The sequence below is a fragment of the Hemicordylus capensis genome, chromosome 2, assembly GCF_027244095.1.
Source record: "Hemicordylus capensis ecotype Gifberg chromosome 2, rHemCap1.1.pri, whole genome shotgun sequence".
Lineage (NCBI taxonomy): Eukaryota > Metazoa > Chordata > Lepidosauria > Squamata > Cordylidae > Hemicordylus > Hemicordylus capensis.
In genome coordinates, this window is record NC_069658.1 from 27,173,251 (window position 1) to 27,193,268 (window position 20,018).

At 46.1% G+C, this 20,018-nt stretch overlaps 1 protein-coding gene across 2 annotated transcripts in view; it reads left to right on the forward strand.

Annotated features, from left to right (window-relative positions):
• Positions 1–8,673: 8,673 nt before the first annotated feature.
• The window catches only part of EGFLAM (EGF like, fibronectin type III and laminin G domains), a 173,214-nt gene continuing 161,869 nt past the window's right edge, over positions 8,674–20,018 (forward strand). For both annotated transcript variants that reach the window (XM_053303992.1, XM_053303993.1), the window contains exon 1: positions 8,674–8,944. In XM_053303992.1, coding sequence (XP_053159967.1) covers positions 8,842–8,944 — 103 coding nt within the window. In that variant the 5' untranslated portion in view covers positions 8,674–8,841. The remainder of the gene's footprint in view (positions 8,945–20,018) is intronic.

The window sequence follows — 20,018 nt, forward strand, 5'->3', positions numbered from 1 at the left end:
AAACCAAACTGGCCTGGTCCAGTCTGGGTCCAGTTTGGACTTGAACCGGCTAGCCAGTTCCGTGTACACTCCTAGTCCCAGGTTCAGTCCCTGGCATCTCCGGGTAGGTCTGGGAAGACTTCCGCCTGAAACCTTGGAGAAACACCGTCAGTTAGTGTACACCATACTGAGCTAGGTGGACCAAAGGTCTGACTTGTTATAAAGCAGCTTCCTACATCCCTAATCTGATGTACAGGTATGCCCCCTTGAGTTCCATGGAAGAAAGGTGGGATAGAAATGAAATAATGACAATACCTTTCTAAATCCCAGGAGTTTATTCCCATATTAACCAGCATGAAAGAACTTCACATCTACATTGTTTGCAAATGGCTGCTTCACTGGGGATCAAACAACTGCTGTTCCTTTCAGCACAGGATGGGAAGAAATGTAGTCTTTTTCCTGTTGTCCCCTTTCATTGAGGTTGTTCACATGACTGGGCGGGCAGGGTGGCGGGAAGGTTGGTTTAACTCACCTTCCACCCAGATGACTGCTCCAATGTGGCATGATCCACGCTGCATGCCTGCATCCTGATACATCCCAGACCTCCGAAGATCCCACAATGCACCATGTAACACACATGATGCATTGAGGGATTCCCTCAGGAGATGGGTGCTCTAGGCACCTGTCTCTGTGTCCTCTGGGGCTAAACATTTGCAGCTACCTTTTGTCATGGTCCAGGAGCTGGACCCGTAAATATCAAAGGAGAGGTCTAATGCAGAAGATGGGGAAGACTGGATGCAGGAACCATTCCCAGAAACAGCCTTAAAAGGCTCTGAAATGCCCAGAAAGACTCCCATGAAGGGAATCCCAGGAGCCCTAATCAGAATGGCCCTGCTGACATTCTCTAACTCCAAGAACTTCTCCTCAGAACTTCTGGAAATTTTTTCAGCTCCACTGGAGCTTGAGAAACAGGGCTTTGCCCTTTTAGGCCCAGCAGTTCTTTCAGAAAGGTTGAGGCTGGAGTTGTAGCCTGACAGAAGGGTTATTTAAGCCCTTAGTTGGCTCCAGATCATTGCTGGTGCAACATTATAGCTTGTTGCTTGTGGATGCTTTGAAACTAGCATGTTCCTGGCCAATGATCTGTCCTGTTCTGCTGCTCACTCCTTTGCTGGATTCCTTCACTGGTATCCCCTATGGGCACCAGTCTGGAACAGGATACTTTTTGAATACTCTCACAAGGAAGCATGGAACATCATCACTTTACCTTGTGTAGCTGTGCAAGCCAGACGCTGGCTGCTTGTTGTCAAGGGATACAGAAAAGGAAATGTCTTAGATGAAGCCACCTTCTATTGTAGTGAGAGGTTACATATTTCAGGTAACATTGAATTCTTCATCAGAATGGAAAAATATTTAATTCTCAGCCATACACAAAAAGCTAAGTTTTCAGTTCTGTTTGTAACCACATTCAGCTAAAGCTGAAATTAAATACCATGCACATTTTCAAATTGGTTAAAACTTCAAAATTCAAATTTGAAAGTTTGCATTTTGAAAAAAGTTCAAAATTTGCTCTGGAAATTTGACTTTGGTAGCTTTAAAAACACAATCCCTAAATCTTAAGTCTTGTTGAATACAGAAATGTTAAATACAAGTAGCAATTTAACAAATGCAGTACTCTTGCACCTTGTTTTATTTAAAGTTCCTAAACGAAGCAGTACCTTAACTGGGACAGCTGAAAAGAATAATTAGTTTTTTTGAAACAATTATTGAGTTTGTCGGAGAACTCTTCCTCCACCCCTGCATTCATTTCAGTACTTACACATGAGGATTTACTCATAGATGACTATGACTAATGGCATAAATAATTTTTGTTAACCAGCCAAAGTTCACAGACTGTTGCAATGGCTTAAGTATAAAATACCTTGTAGACTGAACAACAGAATGATGAGTTTTAATTCACAAGCATGAGATGTAGATGGGTTGTAGCAGGATAATACATCCTCTAAGCACTGGGCTGAAGTAAGCTTCCCTTAGTTCTTAAAGGGCCGTCACCCTATGTGGATGGGCTGTAGCTCAGTGGTAAAGCTTTTGCTTTGCATGCAGAAGGTACAAGGTTTAGTCTATGATATCTCCAGGTAAGACTAGAAAATCCTGTCTGAAACACTAGAAAGCTGCAGCCAGTCAGAGTTAAATTCCACCCTGCATCTATACACTTCCACTCTGCATTTTGAAATGGTGCTGATTGTTGGAAGTGAAGGACTCTGCGCTGCCTCATGCCTCAATGACAGAGGGGGACAGACTAGTGAGTCAGAGGGCTAGAGGGGTCAAGACATTGGTCATTCCTCCTCTCTACTGCTCTGACACTATCCCTTTGGTATGTAGATTGCTACTTTCAGGGACTTCCTTCCTTCCTTCCTGCCTCCCTTCCTCTCTTCTCCCTAACATGGGAGATAAAATGGGAGCTGCTCCCAAGTCCCTGAAGACAGCTGCTCCCTTCCCCCATTCCTGTTCCAAGGCTGTCCTTCCACCAACTCCTCTTCACCGCTAATCCTCATGGAGGCTTCTGTATTAGTCTGAGTGGCTGGAGCAGACTCCGCTTCATCTGGGAAGATTACAACTCATTTATCAGCTTACCTCTGTCTCCAGTATGGCACCCAAACTCAATTCTAAGTGTATTTATTAGGACATAAGCCTTATTGATTTTATTAAGAAACATTTCCAAGGACGTGCTTGTATGGTAACCCTAGCCTTCCTCCCCCTTTGTCCCAAGTGGAGGTTACTGGCTCAGTGAGCAGAATGCCATGTCTAAAACCAGCCCAGTGAACTGGTTGAAAATAGGACATAGGAAGCTGCCTTATCAGACCATTGGTCCATCAAGACCAGATACAGCCCCAATACATGTGATTATGAAGGGAAATACCAAGAGCATGCCTTTGGGGTGTCTGTGGACACCGCAGCTATGATTACTACTGCACATATGTACCATATACTAGGGATGTGCAAATAGATTCAAATTCAAATCGATTCAATTCGAATCCGGCCAATTCAAATGATTCAAATTTGAATAGAATCACCCCTTAACAGGGTAATTTGATTCAAATTCAAACCAAATCAGCCAGATACAAATTCAAATTGATTTGAAGACAGTTTTGGGACATTTTGGCACATTTTAAAAACCATGCAGGCGCCCTGACTGGTCAAAAAAGGCGCTAAAATAGGTCAAATCTTCAAATTTGCATCTATTTGAATTGTATCTGCCTGTTTGGGGCCAATTTGATTTGAATTTGAATCTAATCAGCCAGTTCTGATACAAATCGAATGTGAAAATTTGATTTGTGCACATCCCTACCGAATAGCAGTTTTCAATGAAAGTTCTCAAAATAGACAAATCCTTACCCATAAAAGCCTTGGGCGTGCGTCCGTGCCGCCCGTGTCTTTTTCGCCCGATCTGGGCATGCGCGGAGCGCATGCCCAGATCGGGCGAAAAAGATACGGCCGCCCAGAGACGGGCGGCCATGTTGGACCAGGCGGTGGCCGCGGCGGAGCGACTGGCTCCGATGGCGGCCGCCGCCGTTACGGCGAGAGGGCCGGGAGGAGCAGAAGCGGCGGGCCAAGGAGAAGCGGCCGCCGCCAACGGCAGGAGGAGAGTGTGGCCGAGGCGGCGGCGGAGCCGCGGCCTCGGCCAAAGGTAGTTGTGGCCGCGGTGGGGCGACTGGCCCCGTTGGCGGCGGCTGCGACGCCACCGAGAGTGCGGGTGAGGCGGTGGCGGGGCGACTAGCCCCGATGGCGGCCGCGGCCTCAGCAAGAGGTGGCAGTAGCTCCCCTTAAGGCTAGCGCCCGTTATTACAACGGGCTAAAAATTACTAGTAATAAATAAGATGGTTCCACATCCCCAAAGGGATCACAGTCTAAAACCAACAAACATAAGGCAGACACCAGCAACAACCACTGGAAAGTTGCTGTGCTGGGGTTGGATAGGGATTGTTGCTTTCTCCCTGCCAAACATAAGAGAACCATGACTTAAAGGTGCCTTTGCTCAGTTAGCAGGAGTCCTTCTGGTGCCTGAGGAAAGGCCCCTCCACACGTGCTCCAGATACTTGCTTAAACAAGTGTCTGGAGTGCATGTAGAGGAGCCATTCAGATGAACAGCCCCACTTATGATAAAGGGATCCACCAGGAGGGCATCAGAAAGTCCTTATGGGTACACTCTCAGCTGGTCTGCTTCATTATCACATGTCCTGGGGCACTGTAATCGGTCCAGTGTCTATACTGAACACCAGCATCTCTCTAGGGTTTCAGGTAGATCTTTCCTAGTCCTAGAGATGTCAAGGATAGAACCTGGGACCTTCTGCGTTCAAGGCAGATGCTCTTCCACTAAGCTACAGCCCCATCCTTCTTCTGAGGACACCGTTCAAACATTTCCATGGACTAAGCTTTAGAGTGACCGATACTTCCTGGAGAGGCTATGAGAAACAGAGGACCCCACCCAAATAAAAAACAGAGGGACGCTGTCCTAGCATAAAGTGGCATGGCATGGGAAAGCTGTTCTTAGTTCATGAGACCACTTGTTGGGGCAGAATATTCCATGATTAAGAATCACTTGCCATAGAGGCATACCCTTCGGCAATCCTCACGAAAGATTGAAGGGATTCAGTAGTAGAGCACATGCTTTTGATATAGAAGGTCCCAGGTTCAAATCCTGGTATCTGCAAGTAGGGCTGGGAAAGACCAGGCAGTGAGAACAATATTGACCTAAATGAGCTAATAGTCTGACTCACTAGAAGGCAGCTTCATAGGTCAACCCAAAGCGAAGGAGATTATGCCTTTTATTGTCCTAAGTAGCACATTAGAAAAAAGTGTGCATTTGAAACTACATCAGGCTTATGCATTTCCACAATAGGCTTCTTCAGGCATGTGTCTTCAGAGCAAAGATAAATAAAGGAAGACATAAATGCAAGGGCTGCTGGTAACTCAGCATTGTTCTTTATTGTTGCTTCATGACTAATACCCAAAGCATATTTACTTACGAGGACTTATGTCCCATGGAGCTCTGGGGGACTCATTTTTTTCCTGCTTAGTATCAGGCTGCAAACGTTCTGGGGCTGCTTGGCAATGAAAAACCCAACAATAAATTCTACAATATAAACTCTGGTGAGTCCTGGCTTTTGGGCCTGTTTGATACAAGCAACAGAATTAAAGGGCAGAATGGACTGCTTCACTTCAGAGGCAAGTGGGGGTGCCATTTTTAACCCCCTCCTTGGAAAGAATGCCCCTGTAAGTGAAAAACTAGCATGTTAGGGAGAAAGCTTCTTGCCCAGCCTGCTTCTAACAGTGCTAAGTTTTTACATTCAGAAAGGCTTTTAAAAATAAAATCTAGGGGGAAATGAAAACAACATTATTTCCCCTTAAAGGTTAACGTAGTACAGTCCATTCTAACACTTCAAGAGTACCGACCTTCATTCCCACCATATTCTGCTGCGATGTAGACCAAGCTGCAAATTAAGCCCAGGAGAGGCAGCAGCTGATTGTGCATTCTCTATTTTGTAGGAAGTATTTTCTATCAGAATTTCTGTAAGGGACAAAAACAACAACATACGAGTATGTGGAAGACCTGGCAGCTGCATGATTCTAATAATGTCCTTTGGGAAGCGATCTAGCTTTCTGAAGGGGTGATACTGGAGGCACTTGGCAGGAAGAATATTATTCCATTCCAAAGTGAAGAACAGGCAGGGAGAGTCCCAGGCAGGGCTGTTAAGTGTCCCCTATTTTAAGGGAGTCTCTTACTGCAAAATAACTCGCCGTGACACAGCAGTGTCTTTATCATGCAGTCCAATTCACTGCAAGAGGATGTCAAGAATTTATGCTTACTGTGATCTTTTTAATGTTTTTTTCACTTGAGAGACTTCAGTTGCCTTCTGCATTCCCTTTTGGATGTAAGGCCAACATTGACTGTTTATTGGCTACTAGTCTTGATGGCTATAGGCCACCTCCAGGTTCAGAGGTAGGGCACCTCTAAATACCAGATGAAATACCAGCAGAGCAACAGTAGGAGAAGAGGCATGTCTTCGTCTCCTGCTTGTAGACTTCCCAGAGGCATCTGGTAGCAGAAGTGCACCTAGGTAATTTTGGAGCCTGCCCTGGACCTAAAGGCCTTTGGAGGCTCCCACTCCCCTGCAAATTAAGCATCCTCATACTCATCCAGGCAGCTACACCACATGGGACAGACTAAAGAGGACTTGGGGGCCCCCAGGGGCTGTGGAGGCCCTGGACTTCGGCCCCAAAGTCCAGGGGTAAGAGCGCCTCTGTCTGGTAGGCCACTGTGGGAAACAGGATGCTGGACTAGATAGGCTTTGGCCTGATCCAGCAACGATATTATATTCTTATTGTCTAGAATATAAACAACAAAATTTCTTTGCAGTAACCATCACCCACAAACAGTGCAAGAGATGCTCAGAGCACTTCCAGTGCCAAGTATGGGGCAAATCTGAAGGACCTCCTCCTTCCACATAAGCTTGCCCTTCCGTTAGGAATGGTGAGAGGCTCTTCTCTGGGTACCTTTCCCTTCTTAAGTTAGGCAGGCAGTTACTGGAGAGAGGGCCTTTTCAGGGTTGATACCAAGATTTGCAACTCCCTCTGTGTGGCATGTTTGCCTGACCACCTTTGCAATGATCCTTTTGGGTGCTACGGTGAAGTCCAACCTGTTCTCTCAAGCTTGTATTTACTTACTTACTTATTTATTTCAAATATTTCTATACCGCCCAAAACTTACATCTCTGGGCGGTTTACAATTAATAGCATTTAATTACTTTTGATGTTATTTGCTTTCTCCCTTAACTGTATATTAATAGCTTCCCCCTCTCCCTATCAGTGCTTTAAAAATCATTCTATTGATTATTGCTTTTAATCTTTGTTTTTTATTCTATTGTACAGTTGCTGTATTTTTCGTACAGTTGTCATCAGCCCTTTTGTCATTTCTATTGATTATTCCACACACAGATGATGTTCTCTTTTATCATCCAGTTTGAGGCTTTGGGGAGAATGAAGAAAGTGTGTTTTGAAAAATAAATAATTACACACATGCCCAAAGACTAAATAAAAGATAGCTAGGTTTTTATGAGAGCAGGTGTGGAGAACTGTGCTTGGCTCTGGAAGATTTTGGTGGGCAAGTAGGAAATAAATCCACTTGTGCCACTGACTCCTGGTGTGTCATTGGGCCACAATGTTTTGGTCTAAGTGTCCTTCTCTGCAAAACAGGACGAGGGATTTACCATACAGAGGTATTCGGAAGGTGAGCAACATCATGATTGTAAAAACCATAGGACAGGCTGTTAAGAGTTGGAGGGACTTTAGTATCCAACTCTAACTCCATGCCCAGTACAGAAAATTCCTACTTCTGACAGATACCTGGCCAGCTTCTATTTGAAAACTCTCGCCAAGAGAGCCTCCCCCTCCCTGCCGACACTGCACACAGCTTCCACAGACAGCTCTTAGAGTTAGGAAATTCTTCCCAAGGAGCCTAAATCTGCTTCTTTGTAATTTCAGTTCATCGGGTTCTAGTCGTCAGCTGCTCTCTGTGTGTGTGTGTGTGTGTGAGAGAGAGAGAGAGAGAGAGAGAGAGAGCAGGGGCGTAACTACTATTAGGCAGGGGGAGGCGGCTGCCTTGGGCCCCCCACGCCTCGAGGCCCCCCCCCGAGGCAAGTCACATGACTATATATTGTGAAGTGCATGTGTGTGTATCAGCGAAGTGCCCATTTTAAAATTTTGTCTCTGGGCCCACTCTAGCCTTGTTATGCCCCTGTGTGTGTGTGTGTGGGGGGGAGGGAAGGTAGGATATAAATACTTGAATAGAAAGTAAATAGCATTTTGCAAATAGAAAGTTTCAAATGAAAAGGAGTAGTGGAGTTAGAAGTGCACCTAGGTAATTTTGGAGCCTGGACCTAAAGGCCTTTGAGGCTCAGCCGCTGCAAATTAAGCATGATTTTTTAACATGTAGGTTCTTGAGGCCAAAAATCACACCACCCAGGACAGTCTAAAGCGGATTTGGGGGACCCCCAGGTGATGTGGAGGGAGGCCCTGGACTTTGGCTCTGAAGTCCAGGGGTAGGACAAAGAGTACCTCTGTGGCGGCCACTATTCTACCGAATCTGGCAACCTGATCCCGCGATTTGTGGGGCGGAGGCGAAAACTGGAAAGAACAAGATTGAGTGGGGAGAGGGCAGGCAGAGCATTCCTGGAGAAGAGAACCGCTCTAAGCCCTTCTGAAGGAGGTCCGGCTCCGGGAAGGAGCTGGTTGTGGCAAGAGAGAGCCCGCCAAGCTCTCTGTCGCCTTGCGCGCTGAGAATGCGGAGTTGTGCGCTGCCGCCGCCGCTGCGCGTAGGGGCGGCGGCGGCTCACCTTCGCCCGCAGGCGAAGAGCGTGCGCTGCGCAGGGGGAGTCTCGCGGGAGGCCTCCCAGATCTGATCCCCGGGCGGAGCAGCAGCGGTGGCGCCTATTAGTTACTGCGCGCTGTTTCATTACGGGGGAGTCTTTCTAATCCCATCAAAGGGCAGGCAGGTCTCCGCCCTTTTGCGTGTGTCGAACTCAAAACCCTTCTGTTCCGTGCCAGCCCCACTTAGTGCTGTCTGGCTTCCGCAGACTCCGGAGTCCGGACTCCCTTGCGGCTGCTTCACAGCCTTCCCCGCCACCACCCCCGCCACACCAAAAGCTCCTCCCCGCTCTTCATAATCTCCAGGATCTCTCCGTGTCATTGACTCGGATTGCGAATCGAACCTTCTCCGCAACTTGCCCAAACCTTGAAATATAGAGATACTTCTAAAAGAAGCCACTAGATCTTGTTGTGGGAGCGGGCTGATCCGGTTTCAACCCAATGGATTTACACTGCTGCTCCGCCTGCCGCCTGGCTTTGCTCCTGTTGGCTTGTTGCGTCGGACACTTAATGGCTAGCCGAAGAAACATCCCGCGGAGGCAAGGTAAGGCGGGCGGGCAAATAAAAAAAAAAAACTTGCTCTCTCTCTCTCCCTTCTTCTTGCCCCGTCTCAGGTCTTGGAAGGATCAAAAAGTGAGGGTAAAGGGGGAATCCCCCGCGTGCATGGAAGAAGGAAGAGATGACGGGTTGAAAGAAAAAGTAACAAATAAATAAGGAATGGAAATAAAAGCCCCCCCCCCCAAGATTCGCCCGCAGCCCAGAGACAGGCTCCAGTCTCTGATCCTGGCAAAGCCCCCCTACTCGCCATCCGCTTGGCTGCTTCTCCAGACCCTGCTGCGTAAATCTCCGCGGTGTGTGGAATCCTCTGCTTGCATTTCCTTTTCATTTTAGCCCCCCAAAAGACTGTGGAGAGTTCAGAGCGATTCCATGTGATCTCAATTACTGAGTACTAGGAAACCTCCGGGGTGGGGGCCAGAGTAGGGCGGGAATAATACTACTAATAATAAAAGTCCTCCCATGTCTTTAAAGCACCCCTTATTTAATCCATATTGTCAGAAGAGCTTTCCATTTCCTGCTGTGCAAAGAACAATCGGATGAGTCTTCTCTGACTCTGCCCCACCACCGCCCCGGAGCGATCCCCTCCCCACCGGCTCCAATTTAACATGTACACAAGCATTGAGAAGGGAGTCCAGACCAGCGACAGGAAAGAACAGTCATTTCTTAGGTCAGCTTCAACATGTGTTTCTTAGTTCAGCGTTGGTTCCCATCTCAACGCAACTATGTTTATGGCTGGACTAAAAAGCATTGTGCTTACAATTGTTCCTTTTGCAAAAGGCATTGGTTAGCAGATGTGTCTTCTGGAATTAATGTGTGAAAAATGGGGAAACGTGCTTCTGGTTCAGAGTTTACACACCCAGCTTTGAGATAAAACAAACAAGCAAAGCAGGCTGCGTTCGAAGTGGATATTTTGCTCGGAAGGAAACTTAAATAGATTTGGTATCTTTTTCCTGCAGGACTCCTGTGTCTTTGAACAGTTAGATGTCAGGCAGAAGCTCAACAAGCGCAGTTTCTCCCCAGCTTGTACCCCCCTCCCACTGAAAAAGTTAAACCTGTTGGATTTCTGCCTGCCATCGAGTTTTTAAAGGCACCGGAGGCCCATCAGATACAAAGACACCTCCTCTAGAAAATTGACCCAATGAAAAGCCTGACATCCAAACTAAGTTACCCTTGAGTAGTTCTGTTAAAATTAAGTAGTCCCTTAGACTACTGTCTGTGTAGCACTATACAGTAATCTAGTCTGGATGTCAGCAGTGATCTATACTTGTTATTCTATAAGTAGTTTATAAGTAAAGCTGTTTATAGTCAGCTGTTTATAGAGCAAGTGCATTGTAGATAAAGTTATTTGGCATTGTCCCCATTCATTCAGTAGAAGCAAATGTGCTTTTGCTAAGAGTATTAGACTGGAGTCTCTCTTGTGGCTAATGAATGTTTTATTGTTTCATGATACCTCCATTTGAAAATTAACTTTTCTTTTTTCATCTCATTAAAGACAGGCTGATTATACAACCCTCCTTTCTATTATTTCTTTGCATGCTGAAGGGTCTCTGTGTAACAGGAGCTCTTGGGAGGGATATCCTTTACTTTGTTTCATTCATTTCAAATGTGATAACTGATGTGTATGCATGCAAATACAGTGTTAGGTTCTCTGTCATCCTATTGTGCAAAATGTCAGCATGTTAATTGGATAAAGCCTCCTTATCCTTCTAGTGGAATCAACCAATCAGTGCCTCTTTCTGTAGATGGGAATAGCAAAGCTGAGATGATTAGGCAAACATAAGTATGAGTAGAAATACTGTAGGGCTCTAGGAATGTGGAATTGTGCAGCCGAAAGAGGTACTGCAGGTTCACTGATCCAACTCTCTGCAATGGCAGGAAGCTAGTTAAGCCATACCTGGAAAATGCTTTTGGGGGCAACTTACTTTGCTGCTTACCTGTTCTGCCATGAAGTACTGATGTGCACGAAATTTGGGCAAATTTGAATCGATTTGAGTGAATCTCTCTATTCAATGCTTTCTAATTCGAATAAATTCAAATTCAATTTGTGCACATCCCTATCATGAAGAACTGTTAACTGTTATACAGCTTAACTGTGCTTTGTTACAACTGTCGCACATTACCACCTGCCCTTTCATTAGTATCCCTAGTAAAGGTAAATGGCAGTTTCCCTTTTTGCTTTAAGATGGTGCCCTTTTAAATGTTTGAAAACAACTATCAGCTTCTTCCTCATCTTTTCTCAAAGCCAAACATGCCTTGTTCCTTCAACCTTTCCTCATTGATCATGTTCCACATATATACAACTTGATCCGATGCATATTTACTCTGAAGTAAGTGCTACTGAGTTCATTGGATCTTATTCCCAGGTAAAGGTGCATGGAATGCATGCTTACAATATGATCCTTTGCATATATACTCATAAGCAAGTCCCACTATATGACATGAAACTAACCCCGAGTAAATGTACGCAGGATTGCAGTCATAGGCATAGTTATCTCCTACTCAGAAGTGAGTCCCACTTTCAATGGGATTGTCTCACAGATTGCAGTATTCATTTCTCTGAATTCTCTCTCAAATATTTTCCAAGATTTCAAGAGCCTGTAATCCAGTTTATTGATAATATTATAATAGGGTCTGTTTTAAGCAGGCTTGTAAACCACTTCTTACCTGATTGGTTACTTGAAAGCAATTCTTAAGCACAACCAGGAACCTTTAGTAAAGTTTTTCCTTATGACTCCTATCGTGACATGTGGGATAGGCTAGTAAATGTTTTTGTGAACATCTTTGCAAGGCTGGTCTTGGGGCTGCTTCAGACATTGGGCCTGTTTAGATGATCCAGCAAACTGTGGTTTGTTGGACTGTGGGTGAACTCCTCCTACCCTTCATGTTCCCTTGTTGTCTCTCTTCCCTGTGGTCCTTATTTCCCTCTGTGTAGCTCTAATGACAGAATCCTGGTTAGTTAAGCCAGAATTCTGAGTGTCGTCAGGTCCTGATCGCTGATTTTATCCTGGTTTTTAAACCACAGTTGAACTACAGTATAAAGCTACTGAACCCACTGAACTACAGTGGGTTTGTATAGCACATGGAGCTGCTGTTTAACTGACAAGCGTTAGCTGGATTGTGTGGTCCAGTGTAAAATTCTGACACAGGAGACACTACCTGTTGGAAGGAAATAACATGGCAACACTTGCATGTAGATCAGCAGCCTTCACTATTTGCAACCGAGGGCCGTGTTGGCAATGTGAACACCTTCCATGGGGGAAGGCCATTTCTCTGTGCAGTGCTGCCCTTTCCCCAGTTCCAGGGCCAAGGTGGGAGGGGATCTCTTTAAGAGAAACAGACAGAGCCCTGTCATAGGAACTGCGGAGCAAAGAGGCACCTTTTAAAAGTAGCGACTCTCTTTATTGAGCAGGGGGGAGAGCAGATGGCCCTATCCAGCCCCCGCACAGCATCCCTCCTAGCAACAGCTAGGGATGTGCATGGAACCAGGCGGGGCTGGTTCGATGACAGGGGGGGTCACACTGTAGTACGCAAGCGTGAGTGTGGCGTGCGTGCACATGCGCGCCAGCTATTTCTGGCCACTTCCAGCCAGGGAGTGGATGAGGAGGCAGGGAGGTATGCTGCTGACCCGTAGAACTTTGCAAATACCGAGCACCAGTGGGGAGAAAGCAGAGGAAGGGGTAAGTGCACCCTCCCCCGCCGTTAAAGGGTGACTCCCTCCACCACCTTTGAACGTTGAACCTCCCAGTGTTCGAACATGTTCAGAGGCCCATAAAAGGGCCTCCGAACAGGTTCGTGCATATCCCTCGTTGTTGCTGGTGTCTATCTTATGTTGAGCCTTTTGGGGACAGGAAGCCATTTTATTTATATCTATGTAAAGCGCTTTGGGGACTTTTGTTGAAAGCGGTATATAAATATTGGTTGTCGTTGTAGTAAGCTGCTATATACTGAGTCAGACTCTTAGTCCATCAAGCTCAGTATTGTCTACACTGACTGGCAGCATCTCTCCAAGAGTTCAAGTAGGAGTTTTTTTCCCAACCCTACCTGGATATGGCAGGGCCTGAACCTAGGACCTTCTGCAAGCAAGAAGATCAGGGCTGCTCAACTTCGGCCCTCCTGCAAATGTTGGTCTACAACTCCCATAATCCCTGGCTGTTGGCCACTGTGGCTGGGGATTATGGGAGTTATAGGCCAAAAACTGCTGGGGGGGGGGAGGCTAAATTGAGCAGGCCTGAAGTAGCTGCTCTACCACTGAGCTATGGCCTCATATCTAATCATGGACAGTGCTCACATGTATTCACCCGTCCAAATGCAAACCAAGGTGAACCATGCTTAGCAAGGGGACAATTCATGCCCGTTACTGCAAGACTGGCTCTCCACCCCGGCCACTTCTGGGAAGGCATGCACAAAGCCCTGCGAAGTGTGGTCCTTCCCAGTACTCTTTCCCCATAGAGGTCTGTGGAGAAACACTGGGAAGCGCAATTCTACCAATCCCCAGTTTTAGTGCAGTTATGTGATCTTTATGCACTAGCACAACTTTGCTTATTACACAAGCACATATTCCGATTAGGGATGTGCACAGAAATGTTTGGTGCTCCATTTTAGGAGTGCTGAACCGGTTCCGTCAACCGATGTTTGAGCTGGTTTGGTGGGCACGGGAGGCCTTTCTTTACGGGGCAGGGGAGGCCCCCGCTTTCCCCACCAGCCCCTGCCCTGCCACTTTCTCTCTGCTGGTGCTCTTGCAAAAAACGGGCATGCGGGGCTGCAGCGTGCCTCCCTGCAGTCCCGGACAGCGGCACCATGCAAATGGTCAATGTGCATGCACATGCTTGCTGTGTGCATGCACGTTGGCCATTTGTGTGGCAATGCTGACTGGGGCTGCAGGAAGGCACGCTGCAACCCCATGTGCCCACTTTTTGCCAGAGTGCCGGCGGGGGGTGGAAGCAGCAGGGTGGGGGCTGACAGGTAGGGGACTGGCAGGTAGACAGCACCTCCCATGCGCCTTAAAGAAAACCCCCCACCCTCCTGGGAGTGCACCGAACTGGTTCTGTGCACATCCCTAATTAAGATGTCAGCCAGTGCTCATTCCTTCCATAGTGCTAGAAGTCCCTATAACAGCAGCACTGCACGGCAAGATAATGTAACAAGGGAGGCTTCCTGAAAAGAAGTGATGGCCCCTAAGAAGAGCTGCAGTCTTTGATTATCATTTAGATTAATCAGTTATAACATTTGTCTGACAGCCTGATTACTTAGCTGATAGCCTGGCGGCTAAGAGAAGATCTAGCAATTAAGGGAGGAGGGGGACAGTGAGTGGATTACTAAGAATGTCACCGGGCACAATTGAATGAGTTTTAGTCCATTGTTATTTCTCCTTACTAGCTTAAAACAGGTGCCGGGAAGCAATCCTAGGGGGAGTGGAATGTGATCACTCACTAGGCACTCCTGAACTTCTGTTTACTGAGATGAGAAAGTTGTGTTTCCTTCACTGCCTGGCATTCTAGTGCAACATGTGTAGATGGTCTCAGAGTCTAGCCCTCTAACCCAAAGACTTACTTCTAACAGAATGTCTTTGAGACCCTAAATTGGCACATTCCATAATGCAATTGTGATCATTGTGGTATTAATATTACTGGTGAAATGGCACCAAGTGGTGGGGAACATGTATGAAAACATGCTCCAGTCCATACCATCTCACTAGAAATGGGTGAGTCTTTGCATGACAAGCAGAGTATGTTGGTTGCTCCAGACCTTCAGTGAATATGTTAGAACATAAGAACGGCCCTGCTAGGTCAGATCCAAGGTCTATCTAGTCCAGCATCCTGTTTCAGGCAGTGGCCCACCAGGTGCCGCTGGGAAGCCAAGAGCAGAGGGCATGCCCTCTCTCCCACGGCTTCTCCCGTGTAGTATATTTGATTGATTGATTGATTGATTAAGTGCCGTCAAGTCAGTGCCAACTGACCTAGCAACCACATAGATAGATTCTCTCCAGGATGAGTAGTATATTACCAGTTGCAATACCCTGCAACTGCTATTCAGAGGCATCATGCTTCTGAGGCTGGAGGTATCCTATAGCCCTCAAACTAGTAGCCATAGATACACCTCTCCTCCATGAATTTATCCAAACCCCTCTTAATAAGAAAGAGTTCTCATTTTGGCATTCCCCCAAGCCCTTCACTATCAGTCAGCTGTGTTTCCAGACCATAGTTATGCTGGTTGTGGCTCACCTTTGGAAGTCCATATTCAAGCTTGATCTTTTGCTTCCAGGTCTTTAAAACACAGCAGTCTTTGGCTCTTTTCTGTAAGCATGGTGTGTTGATTGTTAGGCTTGCAAATATGTTTGAGAAGAGCATGGGGATTGGTGTAAGCCTGTTGATGTCATAAAGACACTGATGTCTCTCAGCTGCAAGATGTGACATTTATTCTCCTATGCAGTCCATAAAGGACAGGATAGTTTGGGTGACTCTCCTAGGAGCAAGCTTGCAGGTTCCTGAAAGACATTCTTCTCCCTGTTAACTCTCCAATAATACTTCTCCAAGAAAGTGGTTCAGGATGAGAAGGCAGACAGACTGATGCAGAGATCTGTGGAACATTGATGGTGTGTTATTTAAAAAGTACCTGTATATGTGTGGATTTGCAAGTCATTTTATTGACAATCTCAGTGTGTACAAGTAACATTTAATCAAATTGATGGCTCTGTTTACATACATACCTGTTAAGAAGTGCTTAATTTACTTTTTATTACAAAAGTGCTGGTGCTTAGACTTGGCCTGGAAGTCCTTTCCTTGAATCCCATATATGGGCAGGCTAGCTGGATTACCGAGTGAGAAGGAAAATGAATTCTGCACATACTCAGAAGCACTATGTTCTATATTCCAAAATAGATGTATTCTTTTATTGGGATCAACTGAAAAGTCTCCAAGTAATCAGCACTACTTTGTGACTTATTTATTGGACCCAATAAAAATATTGCCCAGCTCTGGTTTCTGAACTATTATGGGTAATGGACTAGCTGATCACCTAATTCAGCAACCGTCACTATTTTTCAAATGTGGGTACCTTGGGCAAAAGACTTTCAATGTAAGAACCATTTCCTGCCGTGCTGATCTATTCACAGGAGGAGAGCTGGTCTTGTGGAAAGGAGCATGAATTGTCCTCTTTCCTAAGCAGGGTCTGCCCTGGTTTGCATTTGAATGGGAGACTAAATGTGTGAGCACTGTAAGATATTCCCCTTAGGAGATGAGGCCGCTCTGGGAAGAGCATTTGATTGCTTGCATGAAGAAGGTTCCAATTTCCCTCCCTGGCATCTCCAGAGAGGGCTGAGAGAGACTCCTGCCTGCAACCTTGGAGAAGCCTCTGCCAGTCTATGTAGACAGGTACTGAGCTAGATGAACCAATGATCTGACTCAATATATGGCAGCTTCCCATATTCCTTTTGTGCTATGCTTTCTGCAGTAGCAGAGACAGGGCCCTTTGAAAGGGCACCTCGTGAAGATGTCTGTTCCCAATGTACAAAGTGGTGCTTTGCCCAGTGCTGGTGGGATGCCTTTAAGGAAAATGAAGCCCTCTTGAGCCCCAGCAGCCATCTTGGGAGGTGTGCATGAGGTGTTGGGAAATGTAGTCCTTCCCAGAACGTTCTGCATAGACCTCTATGGAGAAAGTACTGAGAAGGACTACACTTCCCAGAAATCTATGCTTGCCTTCTAAGATGGGTCTGGGGCTCAAGAAGGCAAAACACAGCACTGCACTGTGGGAATGGTTTCCCCTTCATGGTGTCAGGGGGATGGTGCAAAGGATTCGACTTTGACCGAAGCTTTGTAGCAGAGCTTCATACACCAAGAAACAGTCAGGGAGTTGCTACTGGCTCCCGTGCCTTGCAATGAAAAATACTGACTTTCTTTGTATGTTTCATATATTGTTTTTTCACATATGCCAGGCCTGAATGATGCCTTTTAAAACAATTTCCGGAGAACTGAGGTCTGGTGAGCCTTGGCTCAAATTAAGCCCTGTCTCTAAGCCTCAGTATTTGCATACACCATAGTCTAATCTCATTAGGCAGCAGAGAGCCTAAACCAGATGAGATGCAGATACTCTGGTTCAAGGGGCCTAGGGCGTGTGTTCTGGTGACTGCAGGACGGCACCCTGGAGCATCTGCGATATGCACACAATGAGGATTTTTCATGTCTGTGGATGGTGGCAGACAGAAGGCATCACATAGCAGCCCCATTAAAGTATACTGATGGGGCTTTCATAGAATGGCATTTGTGTCCACTGTGTTGGGGCTCTTGAAAGGGGGCACTTAAAAATACATAAAAGCCCCTCAGAATCTTGTGCTACTTTTGATCTGTAGCAGAATCCCCACTGACGTCAATGAGGCTTTTGCGTGTGGATCAATGGCAGCTTTGGGGCCTTGATGTTGAAGTATTTGAGAGCCAAATTAAAGCAACCTTTGCACTCTGTGCAGCCCCCAGTTTTTGTCTGGATGAATAGATGCAGAGAGAAAAAATGCACGCTCCAGAATGATATCGGAGGGATGCTGATGGCATGCAGACAATGTTGCAAGCTGAACTTAAACAAATAAAAGCACTCTGGGTGATGCTCTTGGTATTTTAAAATCTGCATGATTTGAACATTGTGCGTTTTATATTTAAGAGTTGCATAGACTGTACTTCTTGCATTTCATGGTCTTTTGCCCCCCTTGTTTTTCTCTCTAGCAGAAAAATGGAGCTGCTGTAGTGGTGGGAGCAGGGATGCACAACTTTGGCCCTCCAGCTGTTTTTGGACTACAACTCCCATCATCCCCAGCCAGAGTGGCCAGCCGTCAGGGATTATGGGAGTTGTATTCCAACATTTGCAGGAGGGCTGAAACTGTGCAGCTCTGTGCTAGCGCAGGGGTTCCCAACCGGTGGCATTCCAGATGTTGCTGAACTACAACTCCCATCATCCTAGTCACAATAAATTGTAGCTGGGGGTAATGGGAGTTGTAGTTCAGTAATATCTGGACTATCACAAGTTGGGAACCCCTGCGCTAGAGCATCAGAGGATCATAGAGATGGAGGGACTTGTAGGCCAAGCCTTTCTTGATGCCGGAAATTTAGAGCATCCCCAGCAAATGCTTGTCCAGCCTCTGCTTAAAGACCTCCAGTGAGGAAGCCCCAAACCCCCCAGGTAATTGGTTCCTTTGTCAAAACTGCCCATACAATTCAGAAGTTTCTTCTAATGTTCAGCCCAAACCTGCCTTCCTGTAACAAAAGGCCATTAGAATTAGTCCCGCCCTCTGAGGCAGTCTCTGCCCTCTTCTGTGTGGCAGCTCTTCAAGTATTTGAAAAATATCCAGTTAGAACTGGGGAGGTCTGAGTTCAAATCTGCACTTAGCTAGAAGTGGGAAGTTTTACAGACAGGGCTTTTAAAGCCCTTTAACTTGCATCTCCTCTGGAATGGAGGGGGTGCATTCACATATCCTCCAGATTTACCCCGAAGTCCCTGCGAGTTATCGGGGAGCAACTCACACACAATTCGGGTTTTCACTGTGTGTTAGAGTGTAGCCAATTTATATAAGGCGTAAAAACAAATCCACTTTATGCGTTGGTTTTTTGGGACAATTTTGAGTTTGCAGTCAAGCTTCCCAGTAAGACCTGCTGTGTGTAAAAATCCCAGGTGACCTCAGGCCAGTTCTTTTCTCTCAGCCAAATCAACTGCGGAATAATTGTCACTGTAGGTTCAGCTGTGTTTGGGATGGTGTCCCACATCATAGGTATTGTGCCCAGGTTATTTAGTTATGAAAAACATTTTATTTATTTTATTTCTTCCATTTCTATACTGCCCCATACAAAAAAAGTCACTGGACGGTTCATAAAACTACCCTGTAACATAAAACCATGTAACACTTATGAGGATCTTTAAAAAACTTGACTTGTATTGAAATACTTCAGGGTCTGAAATGGCTAACTGGATGATTGAAAATCACAATAAATCAGCCAGAGCCCAGTATTCTGATGTACTGTTGGAGTGGGAAAACATTCACATGCTGTAAAGAAACAGTTGACTTAAACAGACTGTAAGGAGAAGGGCTCTTTGACTACAGATCAGTGGCATAAATACTTAAAGATAAATTAAAAAATATACCCTGATATTTGTGGTTTTTCTGTGCTATAGCTCCTAATTTATGGCTGTTTGCAACTGTTTTTGCTAGTTTTTGTTTTGTTTTGTTTTGTATTGATTGTATTTTAATTCTCCCCTTTGGGCAGGAAAGATAGGTCATAAAGGTTTTAAATATAATAAAATTAAAAATTCAAGAGTGGTAGAGCACATACCAGCCACCTAATGGCACAGCGGGGAAGTAACTTGCCTAGGGAGCAAGAGGCTGCTGATTCGAATCCCCACTGGTGTGTTTTCCAGACTATGAGAAACACCTATGCTGGGCAGCAGCGATATAGGAAGATGCTGAAAGGCATCATCTCACACTGTGCGGGAGATGGCAATGGTAAACCCCTCCTGTATTCTACCAAAGGCAAGCACATGGCTCTGTTGTCACCAGAAGTTGTCACCGACTCAACAGCACAACTTACCTTTTCGAGCACATACCAAGGTCCAGTCCTTGGCCTCTACAGGTGAGGCTAGAAAAGACCCCTCTCAGAAGTGTTGGGGATCTGCTGCTGGTCATTGTTGTGCTCCCGCAGTGAGTTTCAAAAAGAGAAGAGGGAGTGGAAGATGAGATTGATGGGCTAGAGCATCTGCTCTGCCCTCCCGGAGGTCGCCACAGCGGCATGTAGATAAGTGGCATGGCAGAGTATATCGAAATTTGCTGGTCTCCCCACCCATATTTGCCACCCTATGCAGCCTGCTTCTGGTCACTGCATGGACAGACCAGCACTGACTGACTGGCGGAATTGCTTCAGGATTTCAGAGAGAGGTCTTTCCCAGCCCTACCTGGAGATGCCAGGGATTGAACCCGAGGCCTTTTGCATGCGAGGCAAGTGCTCTACCACTGAGCCATGCTCCATACAACCTATATGACCCAGAAATTAATTCTTATGTATACAGGGATGTGGGGTGGAAAAATTTCC